Below are 21,561 nucleotides of genomic sequence, written 5' to 3' on the forward strand. Positions count from 1 at the left end.
GATATTTGATAAGGCCTTTGGAATTATCCAGCCAGGAAAAAAGATGGAAAATCAGAATTATAAGGTTGGAAAAGCCCTTGGACATCATCAAGCCAAGGTGTTATCCCAGCACTGCCAAGGCCACCATGGACCCACGTCCGGAAATTCATTCTATTCTGCTTCCTGGGAGCTTTTCCCAGGATACAGAGAGGAAAAGAAGGATGAGCAGTGCCAGTTTCATGGAAAATCCAGCATGTTTTGATTTTAGAATTCCCAACCAACCCCAGATGATTCATGCAGTGACCACACTTGCCAGACCCCCATCCCTAACTTTATTCCATTCCCCCACTTGCTGGGATTTTTTCCCAGAATACAAAGAAAAAGAAAAAAAAAAGATGGAAAAAAAGCCCCTTCTGCCAATTCCATGAAAAATGAACATTTTAGGATTTTAGCATTCCCAGCTAGTGCCAGATGATTCCAGGCAGTGACTACACATGCCAGACCCACATCCCAAAATTTATTCAGTTCTGTTTCCTGGGAGCCCTTCCCAGGATACAGAGAGGAAAGAAAGAATGAAAAAAAGATCTTTGCTCCAGTTTCATGGAAAATCCAGCATTTTAGGATATTAGAATTCCCAGCCAATCCCAGAATATTCCAGGCAGTGACCACAAGTCCAGATGTGCCATCGCTCACCCTCCTGCCAGGAGTGACCTGCTGGGTGACCAAACCCCGGTACCACCTCTGGGATAAAATTCCAGAGTCTTTCCCAGGGTGTGATGCTCAGCAGCTCATGGGGGCCCTGCCCACATTTCAGTTGATGGAATCTGGGGACATTCCAGAGGTGCTGATGTCCAACCAGCCTTAATTTTATCCTTTATTCCTCTAAACCCCAAGGGAAATTCCTAAAAATAGCTTTGGGATAAAGATCATGAAAGCAGAAGGAAGGCAGGTGTAGAGAACAAAATCCCAGAATTTTTATTTAATTAAAAAAGCAACAAACGTTCATTAATTTCCCAATCTGAGCTTCCTCCTTCTATTTTTATTCCTTAATTTTTTTTAGCAGCCACGCCTACAGTTCACACACAGTTTTTAAAGGAATAACCCAGAGGTACTTCCAGCAATCCTGGCCTTACAAAGGGATTTCCCTGGAGTGCTTTTTGTCCGGGAAGAGCTTTTGTGCTGCTGTTGAGCACGGCCATTATTTTCTATTTCAACTGACAGGGAATCCCACCCCTCGGAAAAAATTAACTCCAAGGATGAGGTTTCCACTTCCCAGAAGGTGAAAGTCACACAGGCAGAGTCAAATGGAATTAAAAACGTGCTGCTGTTACAATGGCAAAGTAGGAAGGATCAGATAAAAGGTGGGAATGGGAGAAGTCCCTCAGGAAGGAATCAATGGAACAGGATGTCCAGGCATGGGATGGAGTCCCCTTTCCTGCAGGGATTTAAAGACCTGTGGATGTGGCACTTGGGGACATGGTGGCCTTGGCAGTGCTGGGGAAGGGTTGGATTTGATGGTCTTGGAGGACTTTTCCAACCTCAGCAATTCTGTGGGTCCATGATTTTCACGCAGCCTGATACCCTTCCCAACCCTGTCAGTGCCATTGAATTTAAGCCCTGGAAAATGCTTCTGTGGCTCTCCCTGTGTCCTGTTCTGATGTGCAGGTGTCCTTCAAGGATGTTTTCCAGCATTTTCCTGTCTCACTGGATGGAGCTGCCACCTTGGAATCAGAGAATCCTGGAATGGTTGGGGTGAAGGGACCTTAAATCCCATCCCATTCCCATCCTTTCCATGGCCAGGGACACCTCCCACTATCCCAGGCTGCTCCAAGCCCAGTGTCCAACCTGTCTGTTGGACACTTTCAGGGGTACCTGGATCCCAAGTTCTCTGGGAATTCTCCCCCCCCCCACCTTCCCAGCCAGGAATTCCTTTCCAATATCCGATTCAATTCACCCTCCTTCCAGTTTAAAGCCATTTCCCCTTGTCCTGTTCACTCCAGCCAGAAATTCCCAATTCCCAATCTCCTAAGCAGCCCTGCCCTCTGGCACTGGGAGCCATTCCCTGGCTCCTGTCCCTCCATGCCTTGTCCCCAGTCCCTCTGCAGCTCTCCTGGAGCCCCTTTAGGTACCCTCAGCTCTCCCTGGAGCCTTCTCCTCTCCAGGGGAACACTCCCAGCTCTCCCAGCCTGGCTCCAGAGCAGCTCCAGCCCTGGGAGCAGCTCCATGGCCTCCTCCAACACATCCACATCTTCCTCGTCCCAAGTCCCTCTCCACCTTTGAAGTCAGGTGTGGGTGGCCAGCAGCCACAAAAACAGGAAAACATCCAGAAAAAAAATCATGGCGATGCTTCATTCATGGAATGAAGCACAGACAACAAAGGCACACTCAGATAAAACACTGAAATTTAGAGACATTTAAAGGGAAAACATTTCCTCTGAGCTCTGCTGGTGCTTTGAGTGAAGATTTATTTCTGGGTCAGATTGGGAGATTATTGTTGAATCCTGGGATTCAGGGTGCACCTGGCACAAGATGGGAACTCCATTTACCAAATGCTTCTCCTGCCTGGCATGGAAATTTCTATTTCCAGCAAATTCTCTTCTCTCTTTAGCTGCTGTGTGAAAATCCTGACCCATAACAGCAAAATGAGCTGAAGTGAGAGAGAAATGAGGCAAAATGCTGAGAAATAAACACACAAAGTCAACCTAAACTCTGCTTTTCTCTCATATTTCACTCCTCAACTCGGCATCACTTCCAGCAAAGATAAATCCGAGACTGGAATGGAGAATTTTTTCCTTCTAAAGGTGAGTTTTTCCCATTTAACAGAAATAATAAGGGGGTAATAATAAAACTGGGGCTAGGAAGGAGCTGAGCTTCGTTTATTTAATGGGCTCTTCTCATTGTGGTCCCTTCCCAGCATTAACAGGGCCACAAAAGCAGAGAGGGAAAAGCAAAAACACCTAGAGTGTTTTAATGAGACTTTATTCAACAACTTGCAGCTCCCAGGCATCATCTTCTATAAATAAAAACTTGAGGGGATAGTATTATTATTTTTATTATGATGCCATGACTCATGGAATTTGTGTCTGCAGGGATTTAGGGATGTGGCTTTTCCTCAGGGCTGGCTGGTGCTGTCCACTGGGTCAATTAAAACACTGAGGTTTCTTTTCACAACAAGTTCTTCCTCTCCTTTTCCTTATTCCAAGCTATTTTCCACTCCCAATTCCCCTTCCCCACCTCATCCCCATGTAAATCCCAGCAAATTAATATTCCTGAGCCGAGGAATGACAACAGAACCTCAGAGCCAAATGTCAGAAATTCAAATTCAAACACAATATTCCAAATAAATCCACACCCATCTCCTGATCCAATCCATGCTGATCCAATGCTCCCTCTATGACCTCCAGGACAGAAATAGCTCCTAATTCCTCATCCTGCTGGAGAGCAGGAGATGGTGGGCAATACGAAGTGAGCAGGGGTTGTGGCTCCCGTGAAATATTCCCACATTGGCTCTCTGTCCCTCAGTTTTTCCTGAGTCTGACTAATCCCAGGTTATTCTTTCAAATTCCTATAGCTCAGAGTTTATGTTTCACCTCCATTCCCAGATTAATAGTGGAAAATGAGGTTCAGGTGAAGTGTTTGGTTCAGGGAGGTGAACCCTCTCTGATGATGCCAATCCAGCTCTGTATCCAAAACAACTGCCTGTGTCCCAGGGGTTTTCCAGAAGGGAATAAACGAGCAGGGAAAGATTCCCTCCAGCTGGGAGCAGTTGTTGTGCAAACCCTCCTCTTTTGTTTTCACCTCAGACAGACACTTCTCCTGATATTTCCTGGAATTAAAGCACAGGGATCAATCTAAAGCTCCCCACCAGGGAGGACATTCCCAGCCTCCAGGGAGGATATTCCCATCTGAAGGAACAGCTTCAGATAAGGAGGAAGGAAGAGGTGAAGGAGGCAATGAGAACTCCAGGAGCTTGGAATGCATCCAAGGCCTTTGGTGATCATTTCATAGAACCATGGAATTGGAAGGATCCCACAAGGATCATGGAGTCCAAATCGTTCCCTACCCAGACCCCCAACAATCCCACCCTGGGCATCCCTGGCAGCGCTGGCCAAAGGCTCCTGGAGCTCTGGCAGCCCCAGGGCTGTGCCCATTCCCTGGGGAGCCTGGTCAGTGCCAGCATCCTCTGGGGAAGAACCCTTCCTGATCTCCAGCCTGACCTGCCCTGGCACAGCTTCAGGCATTCCCTGGTTCCTGTCCCTGTCACAGGGACCATCAATCAGAGCTGCTCCTCAGGAGGATGTTGAAGACCACATCCCCTCAGTCCCCTCCAGGCTGAGCAAACCAATTTCTCTCCACTTTGCATGAAAAAGCTGCTGCATCACTCCAACACAAAAAGACACCAAACCACCCTTGTTCTACCTCAGGGCTTTGATCCCAGCACAAGAACTCTGGCAGGCTTGGAAACCAATACTATTTCATCCCATAACTGATTAGAAATGACCAGAAATCCCAGACTGAGAGAATTATCAAGGTTGAAAGAGACCTTCAAGATTTAATCCAACCACGACCATTTGAAAACAGAGGAAAACCCCCCTGTTGAACATTGAATGTTGAACATTGGATATTTAACGTTGAACATTGAACGTTGAATGTTGAACGTTAAACCTTGAATGTTGTACATTGAATTTTGAACATTGAGCACTGAACATTGAATGTTGAACAATGAACAATGAACATTGAATGTTTAACATTGAATGAACATTGAAAGTTGAATAGTGAACATTGAACATGGAATTTTGAATGTTGAATGCTGAACAATGAACATTGAATGTTGAACAATGAACATTGAATGTTGAACAACAAATGCTGAATATTGAACATTGAACAATGAATGTTGAACGTTGAATGTTGAATACTGAACGTTGAACATTGAATGTTGAATGTTGAACTTCAAACACTGAACCTTGAATGTTGCTGTCCCACTAGATTAGGACTGGAATAATCGTCCAGGAGAAAAGTCCATGGTTTTCCAACTGAACTCACCTCTTACAATGATGTTGGTGGACTTCTTTGCGGGATTGCCGACATTGTTGTTGGCGATGCAGCTGTAGGTGCCGGAATCCTCGGAGGTGATGGCGGGAATGGTCAGGGTGCCCCCGTTCAGGACAGTCTTGTCAGGCAGGACCCCCGCAGACCTCACCCACGTCAGGCTGGGTGCTGGCTCGCCCCCAGTGGTCACACACACCAACGTGATGGCTTCTCCAGGGTTCACCACGATGGGGTCATCCACGAGGAGCTTGATGGAAGGGGATGCTGCAGAACAACAGAGATTACAGAATCAGGGAATGGTTGGGATGGAAGGGATCTTAAAGATCATCCCATCCCTGCCATGGCAGGGACACCTTCCACTGTCCCAGGCTGCTCCAAGACCCGTCCAGCCTGGTCTCGGACACTTCCAGGGATTCAGGGGCAGCCACAGCTGCTCTGGGCACCAGGGTGAGCCAGGGCTGCCCCATCCTCCAAGCCAGGAATTCCTAATTCCCAATCTCCCATCCATCACTGCCCTCTGGCAGTGGGAGCCATTCCCTGTGTCCTGACACTCACTGGTTTCTTGTTCCAGTTCTGACTGGTTGTTCCAGTAAGGAAAGGAGAAGGAGATAAAGAAAAGCAGGGAGACTTAAAGCCATGGAATCACAAAATCATGGAATGGTTTGGGTTGGCAGGGACCTTAAATCCCATCCAGTGCCACCTCTGCCATGGGCAGGGACACCTCCCACTGTCCCAGGGTGTTCCAAGCCCCAGTGTCCAACCTGGCCTTGGGCACTGCCAGGGATCCAGGGGCAGCCACATTCCCTGGGCATGCAGATGGAGCTAGGGTTGATGGATTGATGGGAGCAGGGATAGATGGACGGATGGACGATGAACAAACAGATGGATGGGCAGCCCTGCAACCACATTTAGGATGGAACATGCCATGTGTGGGACAGGTGCCAGCACACTGGATTGGAAACCTTGGAAAAAGGAATGAGTCAACAACTTGTTTGGCATGGGAAGCCTGTTCTCCTCATGTCAGATCCTGCCACTCATCCATCCCTCTCCATCCACGTGCTCCCCACTGAATTCCTGGGAACTTGGCTGCCAACTGGGATGAATCCCTGGAGCTGGAATCCAGAGAGGGATCTCCCTTGGGACATCATCTCTTTGCACATGGAGAGACTGAACCATCCCAGACAGAGGCATTTTTCCCTCTCTGGGATGTACAACCTTCAGCTCACACCTAATTCCTATAATTCCCATAAAATTCCCATAATATCCTATGACCAAGTGTAGTGGGAGCAGTCAGCACATGTTGATGGGGAGATGCTGCTGACCTCAGAAAGACAAGATTAAATTTAATTCTCTTTTTTTGTCTCTCCTTTTCCATTAAATATTTCCATGTGATAGAAGAGGAGCAAATGCTCAATAATAAGGGTCAGGGCAGCAATTCATTGTAGAATATAGATATAAATAAAATATAAATTATATAAATTATATACATATTTATAATATAAATCTAAATAATATTAATATACACTAAATAATATAAATATAAATATAAATATAAATATAAATATAAATATAAATATAAATATAAATATAAATATAAATATAAATATAAATATAAATATAAATATAAATATAAAATCACACTCTGAGCTGTGACATCCTGTGTCCCCTGTGGTGAGGGGTCCACCCTTGCTAGATCCAGGCTTTGCTCCAAGGCATCCCTTAAGCTGCATAAATGATGAACCATTGTATAAATATCCATTGCTAGGCCAGGAAAAGCAGCAACTCCAAAAAAAAGCCCCAGGAATGAAGGTGAAGGATTGACATTCTGGGCCAAGAATGCCAGCAAATGTGGTAATAAAAAGGGAAAGGCAATAAAAATGTTACATTCCAAAATCACATCCCCATCCTTGTTATTACAGGGAGATATTCCCGGGTGTTCTGCTTTAGATGGGAATCTTATTTCAATATTAAAGGAATACAAACCAAGCACTAGAGGCAAATAAAAGAATCAGCCATAAAATCAGAGTTTGCTTCATTTGGGCTTCACCCAGGAGGAATTTGCTTTGTCTGCATTTGGAAGCGGGAACAAAAAAATATGGGAAGAGCTTCCTTTGTGTCTGTCCTGGCACTGGGAGAACTGGGAACATCATATTCATGGAATGTCCTGAGGGGGAGGCCCACAAGGATTATGGATCCAGCTCCTGGCCCTGCCCAGACCCCCCAACAATCCCACCCTGGGCATCCCTGGCAGCACTGTCCAAAGGCAGCTCCTGGAGCTCTGGCAGCCTTGGGAATGTGCCCATTCCCTGGGGAGCCTGGGCAGTGCCAGCACCCTCTGGAATAGTGGAACCTTTCCCTGCTGTCAGTCCTATCCCTCCTGGACACAGCTCCAGCCACTCCCTCAGTACAGCCCTTGGTCACCAGACAGAAACTCCTTAGGAGAGCAGAGATTCACAATCCAAGCCCTCTCTTCCAGTTTCTCCCATTTTTGGACTCCTCAGATCCTTCCCAGCATGAATTCCTGGTTCAAGTAATTTAAAACCAAAGGAATTTGGCTCATGGCTAAAATCCAGACCCCAAACCAGTCAGCTCTGCCAGCTGGGCCAGGGTCTCTTTGCTCGCAACCTCTGAGCTCTTCTTCCATCAGCTGATGCCTCCAACAGGGAGGATGTTTCAAATTCCTGCTTTGGAATTCCAGCTGGGAAACTGGGAATTGTGCCATGTTTTCTGCTTTAAGGAGGTTTTATTTTGGGAGAAGATGACTAAACCAGGGATCCAGGTACAACCAGAACCTGTGGGGTCATCATCAACACCCAACTGGCACCTATTTCCCTCTCCCTTCCTCTCTCCTGGGTTTCATCATTTTTCCTGAACAATTCCAGCAAGGAGCTGCTCTTTGCTCCCACTTCCCATCAAATCTCGAGACAGGGAACAAGGGAACCACGGATAATCCTTCAAAACTTGAAGCAAAAGATAAAAGCACCGACGTCAAGCCAAGCTGGTGGGGCCACTTCCATAATCCTGCAGATGAAAGGGAGCCCTTTGCCATCCTTCAGGAAAAAAGTGGGATGGGATAAAAAGGCTGGGACACATCCCTTTCATCCTGGCACTCCAAACAGAAAATACATGGAAATGAGAGTTTGGGTACAGCAGTTTCCCTTTATTTACACCACCAAGTTTCACTTTCAGCTCCAATCCCAAAAAAGCAAACAGAAATCCCTGCTTTTCTGCAGGCACGGACACGGCAAGCTGGATTTAATACAAAAAATATTAAGAAATTCAGGAAGGTCATTGAGGTTTTCAGGAAATAGGACTCAGTGGAACAGATAAAGGGCCAAACCCTTCTTATGAAGGGAATATTCCCAATATTCACAAATGAACCTTTACATTGATATTTCTCTGCTAAAGGAGAAAAGAATGGCAAGTTACAGCCAGGGAATCATGGAATCCTGGAATGGTTCAGGTTGGAGGGACCTTAAAGCCCACCCTCTGCCACCCCTGCCATGGGCAGGGGCACCTCCCACTGTCCCAGGCTGCTCCAAGCCCCAATGTCCAACCTGACCTTGGGCACTGCCAGGGATCCAGGGGCAGCCACAGGAACACAGGAGAGGTTCATGTATGAAATCTCATAAATTCCAAGAATTCCAAATGCAAAGAAACCATCCTTGCCAGAAGGAGTCAGGACTAAAGGGGGTCTGTTATCACTCTCAAAGCCTCTTCCCAAGCTGAGGTGTGTCCAACATGATTTCCAGGATTGAGGAGGGGAGCACTGGGCCATGGAGCTTTGGCCAGCAAAGCTTCTCCCAACCACAACCTCCAACCCAGCAGAGCCTCAGCCAGCCAACATTCCTGGTCAAAACCTCCCTTGGATTCCATTAGGAATAATAAAAATCATAAGTGAACAATAGCAAGCTCTGGGAAATACTCCCAAAACTTGCCTGGAACACGCTTTCCAAACATCACATTTGTACACCACAAGAACACCTCCATGTCCTGAGGGCTCCGCATCCCCCCTGCCCTTTGGAAGTCGGGGTTTCCGAGCGCCAATCCCACATTTCGGAGTCAGGCTTGGCTTGGCAGGGGACAAAGAGAGCGGCAGAGCCCCTGGGAGCTCCTCCCCTGGCAGAACAAGGCCCTACTGATCCGAGGGAATCCGCCCCGCTCCCATTCACGCCGCAGCTGCAGCCTTGGGAAAGGGGCTCCCATTCAGAGGCTTCCGTGTGGGAGCGGTGCTGCTGCATCCCGGGATTTCAGAGCTGCCTGGGGAGCCAACGGCGCCGGTGACAAAGTGCTCTTGGAATTACAGCGGGTCACAACGCCCGGCCCTGCTGCTCCAGGCACTACCAGGAATTTAAATGGGAATTACATCCATTTTTGTGGCCTCGTGTTAAAGGCAAGCCAGGCACCAGTGGCAGATGGATGGAGATTGATTAGGAAATTAATAATTAATGGCTCCAACATAGCCCAGTCCTCACAAGGAGCTAAACCAGCAGGAAACACACCCTGGGCTTGATTAATGACTGGGGCAAGGCTTTCTCAGACTGAGCGCAAACCAAGCACTCCTTAAGTCATCGTTAACACGCTTAATTAGACCAGGCTGCCAAGCACTTGGACCACAGAAGCTGCGGCTGCTCCATGCTTGGAATGTTCCAGTTTCAATGGGGTTTGGAGCAACCTCACCCACTGGAAGATGTCCCTGCCCTGCAGGGAGTGGAATGGGATAATCCTAAACCAGCAGGAAACACACCCTGGGCTTGATTAATGACTGGGGCAAGATTTTCTCAGACTGAGCACAAACCAAGCACTCCTTAAGTCATCCTTAACACTCTTAATTAGACCAGGCTAATTAAAGCCAAGCACTTTGGACCAGAGAAGCTGTGGTTGATCCATCCTTGGAATGTTCCAGGTTGGATGAGGTTTGGAGCAACCTGTGAGAGTGGAAGGTGTCCCTGCCCTGCAGGGAGTAGAATGGGATAATCCTGAAGGTCCCATCCCACCCAAAGCATTTTGGGATTTATTCAAGGATCAGATGAAGATGTTGAGGCAATTTGAAGGGGTGGAATTTCTGCTGCTGTCTGGGATGGGGAGCTGAGGCCGGGATCGCACGGGGAGGAAAATCCGTCTGTCATTCTTGGAGCAGCCCGAAAAAATCCACTGCCAAAGTGTCATAATTACAGTGAGACAAATAGAGGTATTTAGGCTGGATGTATGGAATTGAGGAAATGTCACAATTGGCTTTAGGGATTACTGGAAATGCAGAAGAAACCCAATAATTTAATAGCAATATCAAAGTACAGGCAGCAAGTCATGTCCTTGACAAGGCTCTCAGCTGTGATGAATGGAAATGAAAGGACATTATTTCCTCCAGTTTGGGGCATTATTTGAAAGGCAGAACCGAAGTAATAGAACATAATTGAATTATATTTTTATATCCATTGCTGTGTGTGCATCCATTTCATTTACAGCCAGCATTTCTTGCAGGAGCACTAAGCCAATATTCCTAACGAGACACGCGGTGCTCAGGGAGGAAGGGTTTGAGCTTCCTGCCAGGCTGGAAGCAGCATTCCTGCAACTATTTACTCCAGAAAGTTCAAACAAGAGTGGGCTGGAATTCCCAAATTTTGAGTTAGAATCAAATAGGAGGGAGCTTAAAACTCATCTTGCTCCACCCCTGCCATGGCAGGGACCCCTCCCACTGTCCCAGGCTGCTCCAGCCCCAGTGTCCAACCTGGCCTTGGGCACTGCCAGGGATCCCGGGGCAGCCACAGCTAGCTTCTCTAAGAATTCCATCTCTGCTCTTCTTTACCCTCCCAGCCTGAAATTCCATAAGTCCAACCGAAATCTCCCTTTCTTCAGCTCCATTCCCCATATTTATTTTTTTTTACTGTTATTTTACAGGGCAAAAATAAACTTTTTGTTGCCCACCCTGCAATAGGGCAGGTCCTTTCTTTTCATCATCAGGCCTTCAAAAAGCTCAAATTACCCCTAAAAAATATAAATGCAGGGAAAAATAAAAGAAAAAAAGTCTTAGAACAAGCGATGAAAATATCTTTTATATTTTTCTGTGTTTATCCTCTGCTGCTACAGAGAGATCCCGGTGGAAGTTGCACACCATGTGAAAAGAGCAGAAAATTCTCCAGCTATACAGCTCTAGAGTTCTAGAACATTTTTAGTTCTAAAAATTTGTGTTTAGGCAAATAAAACATATTTATCTTACACCTCATCTTTCTTTTTTACTTACTTTCTCTTTTCTCCTATTTCCTTTTCACTGCCTTTAAATTTCCAGCGCTTCCAGGTCAAGAAGAAATAAAGAGAAGCTTCTCAAATCCCAGATCATTCAGATTTGTGTCCTTTTTTTGACTTGATGCATGGAATAACTGAAGTAAAATATTCCCAGAGCAGCTTTAAGCATTGCAATTGCTTTAGGATCATCATGGAATGGTTCCTCATGGAATGGTTTGGGTCGGAAGAGGCCTCAGAGATTATTTAATTATAACCCCTCATGGCACAGGCAGGATTTAGAGTTTTCTCTGGCACACAGGAGAAATTTCCAGCTGGTAAAATACCTGGATCAGTTCTGGGACAAAGGGGTGTCCCCCCACACCCAGGGCAGGTGTCCCTTGAAGGACACAGCCACCCTTGTCTGTGTCCCTGAACCTCCCACTGGGATCCCTGAGCAGTCACTGCTCCTGTCAGGGATTAAAAAGAAAAAAAATCCTATTTTTCAGTCTGCCCTGAGCCTGTCCCTGAAATAAAGAGGCTTAAAGTTGAGGCAAGAGCAAGATCATTTTGTCTGGGCACCCTGTCAAAAATGGAAAATTCTGAGGTTCAGGGAGCAGAGTGGGGAGTTACAGGCTAGAAATAAAGAATGGTATTGTCCAAGAATTGTGCATTGGAATATCCTGAGTGGGAAAGATCCACAAGGATCACAGAGACCAACCCCTGTCCCTGCCCAGACCCCCAGCAATCCCACCCACCTTGGGCATCCCTGGCAGCCTCCGTGCCATGCCCATTCCCTGGGGAGCCTGGGCAGTGCCAGCACCCTCTGGGGAAAAAAAATCTTCCTTTAATATAAACAAATATAACTATAAATCACATTTATGAAGGTTTTTCAGCTGCGCTTGGTGCTTCTATATTCCCATATATCCACACAAGCCAATCCAGGTATCTCTATGCCATTCCTCAATGGAATTTCCCTTTTCCCCATCCTCCAACTTTTCCAGAATCCCTCTGCTTTTCCAGCCGAGGGGCTGCAGCTCTGATGACTCCCATCTTTATTCTCCTTTTTTCCTGGGTGCTTTTCCTCTCCTTTTCCCAGCACTTTGGTGCCTCGGTGGGCTCGTGCTGCCGTTCACGCACAGAAGTGGCATTGAGGATTCCAGTGGGAGGGAGGGAGGCGGATCTTGGCTTTTCAAGGCACTTCCTTGCTGCTTCTGCTCAGGAGAGGCTACAAAAGCTCCCAGCTCCCACACTGGAGGGATTCATTCTGTGAGGATTTGATCCAGAGGTGCTGAGGGAAGCAGGATCCTCCCTTTGGCAGCTTAAACGCATGGTGGGATTGCCCCTTCCCTGCTGAATTTAGATCCACAGGCAGGATTAAACCCATGCAGGATTAAATCCATCCCAGCCATGCCAAAGTCAGGCCTGCAAGCCGAGGTCGTGGATCTCAGAGCCCCTAGAGCACAATTCCTGCTTTCCAAAAATAGAAAGGATGAGTTGTTCCTGAATTCCCCGAGTGCAGCTCTGCCTGAGCAGCTCCAGACACCTCAGCCCAGCCCTGCTGCAACAGCAACATCCTAATTAGTGGATTAGGGGTGGCTGGCTAATGAAGAGCTGCCAAGGAGGGACCCTGAGGCTTCTGGAGGACACAGGAACAACCATCAGCAATGTGCTCAGGAAAAGGGAGCTGGGATCCAGGGATGTAGTAAAAGGGAATTTTTTGGGAATGCGGGGAAGCAGCTCTGGTTGGATCCAGTGTTTGTGGGGCTGGGAATGTGGAGAGCTCTGCATTCCCACAGGGCTGAGCTTCTCAAAGGAGATCAGGACTGGGGACACTGGGATGATGTGACCCCCAGGGAATAAAGGAAGTGTTCTTTATACACTCAAGGAATTGTTAGGGTTGGAAAACCTCGAGTCCAACCATTCCCAGCCCTGCAAGGCCACCATGTCCCCACGTGCCACATCCACAGGGATTTAAATCCCTCCAGGGATGGGCACTCCAAACCTCCCTGGGAGCTGTGCCAGGGCTGGGGAACTTTTTCCATGAAGGAATTTTCACAATATCCAACCTTAGTCTTCCTGGATGACACTTGAGGTCATTTCCTCTGATCCCATGGAAAATGGGAGCCTGACCCCCCCGGCTGTCCCCTCCTGGCAGGAGCTGTGCAGAGCCACAAGGGCCCCCTGAGCCTCCTTTGCTCCAGGCTGAGCCCCTTTCCAGCTCCTTCAGGAATTCCTGAAACAAGACACACTCCAACAGGGAAAATCCTGCTGCAAAGGGAGAGAGGACAATTCCTCATTCCGTGCCAGGACCAGATTCCCTGTCAGCCCTGCAGGGAGCCAAAACCAGCCAGGACAACAGGATTGGTGTGGCAAGAACAGGCCTGAAGGATCCCTTGGGATCCTTTCCAGCTTTATTTCCTACTATTCCTTTTTGCTAAAGAATTATCCTGGAAAAGCTGTGGCTGCCCCTGGACCCCTGGAAGTGCCCAAGGCCAGGTTGGACATTGGGGTTCAGAACACCCTGGGACAGTGGGAGGGGTCCCTGCCCATGGAAGTGGATGGGATTTAAGGTTCCTTCCATCCCAAACCATTCTGGGATTCCATAAAATCACCCACCTGCAGTGCTCAGCTCAGAGCAACCTCAGGATTTCCAGCCCCGTTCATGCAGATCCCAGTCACCTCCCCCCAAGAATGCCAGGAAATGTGAAAAGAAATATTTCTTCCACCTTCCATAATTCCCTTTGCAGTGCTTTGTCTGACTGACGGGAAACAAAGCAAGTTTATCATGACAGGCTTCAGCCTAATCGAGGGATTAAAAGTGAATTAAGCCTTTTTTAATTTGTCTCCCACCACATGCCCCAGACAGAGCAGCAGCTTCAGCTGTGATTTCAATGAGCTGTGGCAGGCAGCTGAAAAATCACGGATTGAAAGACTCATCTTGCTCGGGAAAAGTTCCTGGGCTGGTTTATTTTCTCCTGGAAGCTGCCAAAACTCAGCCTTAATTTATGGATTAATGATCACCTGCACTAAACTGGCTGCTAATAGACAAAGTAATATCATTTCCAAATGAATCAGTGCCACCCAAGCTGCTTTGTGGAGCGAGATAAAAGCCTGATTTGCTTTTCCTCAATCATATTACAGGAACTATTCTGAGGAGCCCAGAATTCCCGTGGTTTTCTGGGTAAATATTCTGCTTTTTTCTCTGGCATTTTGAAACAATGAACGCTCTTGAAAAGCTCCATTCAGGTTATTCTTAGCTCGGAGTGTTCCATGTGCCATTCAGCAGGAGCTGGGGCTGAAATTCCCTTTTTTTAGTGCCTCCCATGAAAACTGGTGACACCATCAGCTGTCAGTAATTCCTCTTTGACACTCAGCTGAGCTGGGCTTGGAAAAACAGATCCAGGGATTTCTACATGAGCAGGAATTTGTTGCTGCTCACAGAAACCTGAGCAAAGCACGCTCCTGGTGAAGGCAGAGAGATGGGGAGAGAATCCCAAAATCATGGACTAGTTTGGGATGGACGGGGCCTTAAATCCCATCCTATTCCAGCCCTGCCTGGAGCTGCTTCCCTTCAAATTTCTTATCTATTGAGATAAGGAATTAGCAGATTAATTGCTGCTTTTAGACACAAAATCAATCTCAACCAGCAGCTCTACCTTCTGCTTTAAGTTACCGTTTTTAATTGTCACCTTGGGCTTTGGCCTATGCACGGTGACACCTCTGGAGTGACCTCAGCTGCACTATTTCCAGCATCCACTTTAGGCTTTGGGGCTGGTTCTGTGTTTTAAACTGGTCTGTGCTGGAACAAAGAAGTATTTTTGCCTGAAAAGTGAGGTCACAGCGATGGAGGAGGGGGATGAGGATCCAGGGTCTCATGGAACAGCTGGAGGGAGGGGATTGTCCCCCTCTGTCCTGTCCTTGGGAGACTCCACCTGGGAAATCACAGCTCTGGAATTCTCAGCACAAGAAAGCTGTGGCTTTGCTGGAGTGATCCAGAGGAGGCCATGGAGCTGCTCCAAGGGATGAAGCCACTCTGGAGCCAGGCTGGGAGAGCTGGGAATGTTCTCCTGGAGAGGAGAAGGATCCAGGGAGAGCTCAGAGCCCCTGGCAGGGCCTGAAGGGGCTCCAGGAGAGCTGCAGAGGGACTGGGGACAAGGCATGGAGGGACAGGAGCCAGGGAATGGCTCCCACTGCCAGAGGGCAGGGATGGGTGGGAGATTGGGAACTGGGAATTGCTGGCTGGGCTGGAATTGCCAGAGCAGCTGTGGCTGCCCCTGGATCCTTGGCAGTGCCCAAGGCCAGGCTGGACACTGGGTCTGGAGCAGCCTGGGACAGTGGGAGGTGTCCCTGCCATGGCAGGGGTGGGATTTAAGATCCAGTCCAAACCATTCCATTATTCCATTGAATGCAGAACAGCCAAATTCCCCCATTCTGATCCCACAGATTGCAGCTGGATTAAACACACTCAGAACCACAACAGTGACAATAAATCTGGGACATCTTTGCACCCCTCAGATATTCCTGGCTCTCCATCCCATCCCTCCAGCTTCCAATTAAACCGATGGACAGGACAGGACTGAAACAGCTTCAGCTTCAGGCTCTGATTTTCATTACTTTGGATTTATCATGGATTCCTCTGGATTTACAATTTCTCTAATTTCTCCAGAGTTACACCAGGCGAAGTTCAACTGAAGAACTTCTGTGAGGTGAAGATTTATTAAATGAGCAAAGTTTTAGTTTAGACTCCCCCCCACCTCAGTCCCTGTCCTTAATGAGCTCCTGCATTAATCACTTTTCACATCTAATCCTGCCCTTGGTGCTTGTGATCTAATTCCTCGTGGAAAAGAGGGAATCCTTATTATTTTCCAGGCTTGTTTGCATAGGAAATTACTCCAAAAAAGACAATTTTCTCCCCAAATAACCATGGCATGTGTAATGTGGGAATAATTCCTTCTTTTGGCAAAATTGCCCCAGGATCACCCATCCTGGGCTCAGGAAATGAGAGTTTGATGTTCCCCAAGTGCTGGAATATCAATTTTGTTGAAGATGAGGCTCAACAGGAACTGAGACTGTGCTGGCTTCAACAGCAAAATTATTCCAAGGAAAAATGGGAGCAGGATCAATTCCCACACTCTCTTGCCATGGATGAAGTCGGATGAAGGTCAGGAGTTGCTCCCAACCCCACCTCCCATGGAAAGGCCTCTCCTGCCAGGAAACCAGAGCTGCTCATGAGGGACAAACGTCACTTCAGGTATTTTTTTTTCCCCTGGAAAAATTTATGGGAGTGTAAATTAAGGCCTTCCAAGTAATTTTCCTGGATATCTTCAGAGAAAACCGTAATTCCTGGTGGATCTGCTTTCAAGGGTTGTGGACAGCAGTGGGAAACCACAGGTCTGCTGTCCAATCAGCAATTCCAAAAAAGCAGGAGGCAACTCCTTGGAATAAAGCCCAGAGGACAGGAATGATGAGAAATATGGAAGAGCAAATAAAATTCCCTGTTGATCCCAGCCACGCTCAGCATTTTAATTTTGTGTTCATTTTCTCCCTGATTTCAGGGCCTCAGACACAAATTATTAAGGTCTAAACCACCCTAATCTAACCTGAAGTCTCCAAATGTTCCAACACTTCCTGTGAAATTGTTTTCCAAAGCACATTCCCCTGAAATTCCTGATTAGTCAGAAATCCAAGCTCAGTTTGGCTCTTTGGTGGGAGGTTCATAAACCATTTCAGACACATCCTGTGTTTATCCTGGTCACAGAGCCTTTAGGAGAGGTAAAATCTGGGATTTCCATCCTCCCCCAGCATTCCCGAGTGCATTTCTTGGGATTGACCCCTGGTGTTACAGCCACAATGAGAGGGAGAGACACAACTGACTGATCCATAAGGGATGAGCCCAAAAACCAGAATAAATTCACAACAAATTCCACAAAATAGACACAACTTTTCCAGAGATTCTACCTAAAGGCTTAGAGAACTTCCCACAAAAGGATTTCAACACAACTCCTCAGATATTTCCACTTGGAACAATTAAATCCGAAAGGAAACATTTTGGTTGGAATCAAGGAAGGGATTGATGTTTAGGTCGATGTAAGAAAAGGTCAAATCAATCCCTGAAATCAATGCCAGAGTAGAGAAAGGTTGGGGTTTTCCCTTGAGACATTTTGTGGAATAAAAATTCTAAACTTTCCACAGCAGAGGGAAGACAAGGAACTATTGGAGGGATTCCAAAGGTCATGGAGCTGCTCCATGGAGCCCCTCTGCTCTGGGGCCAGGCTGGGAGAGCTGGAAATGTTCCCCTGGAGAGGAGAAGGATCCAGGGAGAGCTCAGAGCCCCTGGCAGGGCCTGAAGGGGCTCCAGGAGAACTGCAGAGGGACTGGGGACAAGGCATGGAGGGACAGGACACAAGGAATGACTTTTGGGTTGAAAAGGGGAGATTTGGGTGGGATATTGGAAAATAATTCCTGGCTGGAATGACCAGGACAAGGGAAAATGGCTTTAAGCTGGAAGAGGGTAGATTTAGATGGGATTTCCAGAAGGAATTCCTGGCTGGGAGGGAGATGAGGGGCAGGGATGGAATTTCCAGGGAACCCTGGATCCCTAGAAGTGTCCGAGGCCAGGTTGAACATTTGGGCTTGGATCACCCTGGGATAATGTAAGCTGTCCCTGCCCACCACAGGGGTGGGAATGAGATGGACTTCAAGGTTCTTCCCACCCAAACCATTCCAGGATTCCCTGAAAGAGCCCGAAATTCCGGAGCAGAGTGCAGCCAGGGCAGAGGGTGCTGCTGGAGCTCACCAGTTTTGTTGGAGAGGCGGAAGGACACCATTTTATCCGGGATGCTGCAGACATTCCGCACCGAGGCGATGCAGCTGTAGTTGGCGTAGTCCTGAGGTCGCAGATTCTTCAGCTTCAGGATCTTGGTTTCTCCCTGGAAAAGGAGGAGAGAATGTCAGGAAGGAAGAGATGCAGAGTTAAAATGGATACGGATCTGGGATTTCCATCCTCCTCCAGCATTCCCAAGTGGGTTTCTTGGGACTGACCCCTGATGTTACATCCACAAGACATAACCCAGATGATCCAGAGGGGATGACCCTAAAAGAAAGGAGTCAACTCACAAGAAATTCCACAAAATGGAAACAACTTTTCCAGGGATTCTACCTAAAGGCTTTGATGTCCTCCCCCAAAGGATTTCCAAAGGATACAGGGAATATCAACACCGGAAATTCAGAGGGAAATTGGTCTGATGGAGTCTTCATGTCACAAATTTTTCAGGATGATTTATTTTAAGGTAAAATTTCCATGAAGAAAAAAATCCCAAGGTACAAACTTCCTCCTGTTTTCCTTTAAAAATGAGGAGCTGATGTATTCTATTTTTAGCCAGGGAGCAGGGATAGAGCAGGGAGATGAATGGGACATGGATTGCTGAATTACTTCAAACATGGACAGCAGAAAACTGGGAAATGGGAAATGTGGGATTCCCCTGCAAAGTTCCAAAAGAAAAACATGGAAAATGTTCATTATCCAGTGTCCCAATAAATCCAAACAAGTTTAATATTGGCACAGCCTTAGGAACACATGGAATTATTTTAAACATTATCAGTGGATCAACTGCCCAGGAATGTCTAGGAAAAATATGGAGGTTTGAGAAAACAAGTGTACAAAACTCAGAAAAAAATAAATCCATATTAAAAAATACAGCTGAGCAGGGAAGAAAAGAAACAGTCCTTGAAGTCTTGGAGGGACTTTGGGAATATTGGGATTTAAGTGGTTTCTGTGTATAACCAAACCCATGGAAATGATGGGATTAACATGAAGCCCATTGTAAGGCCAAGCCTTGGAACAGCTGCTCCTAAAGATCAAATTCCTTCTTTAGGAGGTTTCTCTGGAATTGGGAAGGGCCTGGAAAGGCACAGCCTTAGGAAGGCATAGACATTGCCCAGGAATGTCTAGGAAAAATAAGGAAATTTGAGAAAATGAATGTACAGAACTGGGAAAAAAACAAATCCATCAAAAAGATACAGCTGAGCAGGGAAGAAAAGAAACAGTCCTTGAAATTTTAGAGAGATTTTGGGAATATTGGAGTTTAAATTGTTAAATTTCCCATGGAAATGATGGGATTAAAATTAAGCCTTGGAAAGGCTGCTCCTAAGGATCAAATTCCTGCTTTAGGAGGTTTTTCTGGACTAGGGAAGGGCCTGATCCAGGCTGCCAAAGGCACTGAGTTCTGCAAACTCAGGGCAGCTTCATCCCAGCATTCCCTCCTTAGCTCCAGGTTGAACTTGGGCTGAACTCCCAATGGAATTCTGGATCCTGTCCCCAGCTTGCAGAGATTTATAAAAAAATGTATATATTTTCCTCACTGGTTGGGATAATTAGTCTAATTATGTCTAATTGCATAATTGTCGTAAATACAGCAAATTTAATCTCGTGCTCAGGCTGAGCAATTCCAATGAGCGGCAAGGAGGATAAGAACTCTCAGGGAAAAAAGCCACCATCGAGATTTGGGATTTGGGAAGTTCACTTTTCCAACATTTTGTGGATGAGGATGGGCAGGTTTGTTCAATTTCTCTTCCCATGAGTGCTTGAATAAGTGGCTGATGTTTGCTGGTTGACTGGAAAAATTTTATCATATTTAAGGAAGTTGCTTGAATTTGCCCAGTCTTCCAAGTGTCTCCTGTGATTTAATTGCTGACAGGATTTTGGGATCATCCCAGAGTATGGGCAAAAAGGGAAAGAGGGGGGATTCTGCCCCTCTGCCCTGCTCAGGTGAGACCCCACCTGCAGAGCTGCTCCAGCTCTGGGGACAGAGCAGGACATGGAGCTGCTGGAGCCAGTCCAGAGAAGCCACGGAGCTGCTCCAAGGGCTGGAGCCCTTCTGGAGCCAGACTGGGAGAACTGGGAATGTTCCCCTGGAGAGGAGAAGGCTTCAGGGAGAGCTCAGAGCCCCTGGCAGGGCCTGAAGGGGCTCCAGGAGAGCTGCAGAGGGACTGGGGACAAGGCATGGAGGGACGGGAGCCAGGGAATGGCTCCCACTGCCAGAGGGCAGGGATGGATGGGAGATTGGGAACTGGGAATTGCTGGCTGGGCTGGAATTGCCAGAGCAGCTGTGGCTGCCCCTGGATCCCTGGCAGTGCCCAAGGCCAGGCTGGACACTGGGGCTGGAGCAGCCTGCGACAGTGAGAGGTGTCCCTAGGTTGGAATGGGATGGGCTTTATGGTCCCTTTCCACACAAAGCATTCCAGGATTTTATGATTACCAGAATAATAAAACCATCGGAAATAAAAATCAACCTCTTTTTTTTGGTGAAAAACCTGAGAAATTTTGTTTCCTTTTCCATTCCATTTCACTTCCAGATTAAAATCCACCTTTAGAGCCCTCAAGAAAAAAATTCCCTCTCAAAATTCCCAAGTCTTGATCCTCTGAAGCCAAATCCCCTCTGTCCCTCTTGCCATCCGCTCTCCCTATTTGCATCCCTACCATGAAATGAACTAATTAAGCAGAAGATGTTGATGACTCTTGAACCTTTAATTACATCTTTTCCTCTCATAAACACAGAGCAGATCTTGCCTGCACGGATCCAGGCCACGCTAATTCCAGCTGCCCTCCAATAACTGGAGAAAGGTTATGGATAAGACTGGAATATCACCAGGACCATCTGATTTATTCATTAATTAAACCCACACCAAGATTTTAAGAAGGGTGATCTTAATAACCTCAAAAAAAGAATCTAATTTCATGTGACACATTTTAGTAGATGAATTCTTAGATTTTAGGGAAGGCAATTCTCAGCATTTCCATAATGAAATATAAAATTAAAAAAAATCCACTTTCGCTTTTTAATTAAAACATTTCAAAACTCCAGTTTATACTCGAGTCCAAGCAAAGCCCCAGATTTGCTAAACTGGGCCCGTTCATGTTAAATTAAAAATAATCTCATTACATTTAGGACACCAATAACTTGGCTCTGTGATTTAATTCCCATCTCTGCAAGGTTCCGGGCTCCACATTTCTCCGGAAAACACAGAGCTGTTGGAGCAATATAAAGCTGTCAAGTACAATAAAAAGCCACAAATGAAGGTGCTCTCAAATCATTAACTGAAAATTATTTATGAAAGTCGCAGTTGCTTTCTGCTCTGAACACCAAATTACCAGACAGTTTTCACCTCTGTCTTTCTTTGTTATTACTTTGGATTTTTCCAAACCAATTTTTCTCCTTTTTTTTCCTCTTTCTTTTTATTTTTTTTTTCGAACACCATCCCACACTTTTGGCCACAGACAATGGGATTTGCCACCTTTTTCCATCCTGCCTC

At 46.7% G+C, this 21,561-nt stretch overlaps 1 protein-coding gene across 2 annotated transcripts in view; it reads right to left on the minus strand.

Moving 5' to 3' along the window:
• MDGA2 (MAM domain containing glycosylphosphatidylinositol anchor 2) overlaps positions 1-21,561 on the minus strand; it is a 194,626-nt gene that overhangs the window by 86,186 nt on the left and 86,879 nt on the right. For both annotated transcript variants that reach the window (XM_064422771.1, XM_064422772.1), the window contains 2 exons: positions 18,047-18,179; positions 5,023-5,292 (listed from right to left, as the gene is read on the minus strand). In XM_064422771.1, coding sequence (XP_064278841.1) covers positions 5,023-5,292; positions 18,047-18,179 — 403 coding nt within the window. The remainder of the gene's footprint in view (positions 1-5,022; positions 5,293-18,046; positions 18,180-21,561) is intronic.

Source organism: Passer domesticus, chromosome 6 (genome assembly GCF_036417665.1).
Source record: "Passer domesticus isolate bPasDom1 chromosome 6, bPasDom1.hap1, whole genome shotgun sequence".
Lineage (NCBI taxonomy): Eukaryota > Metazoa > Chordata > Aves > Passeriformes > Passeridae > Passer > Passer domesticus.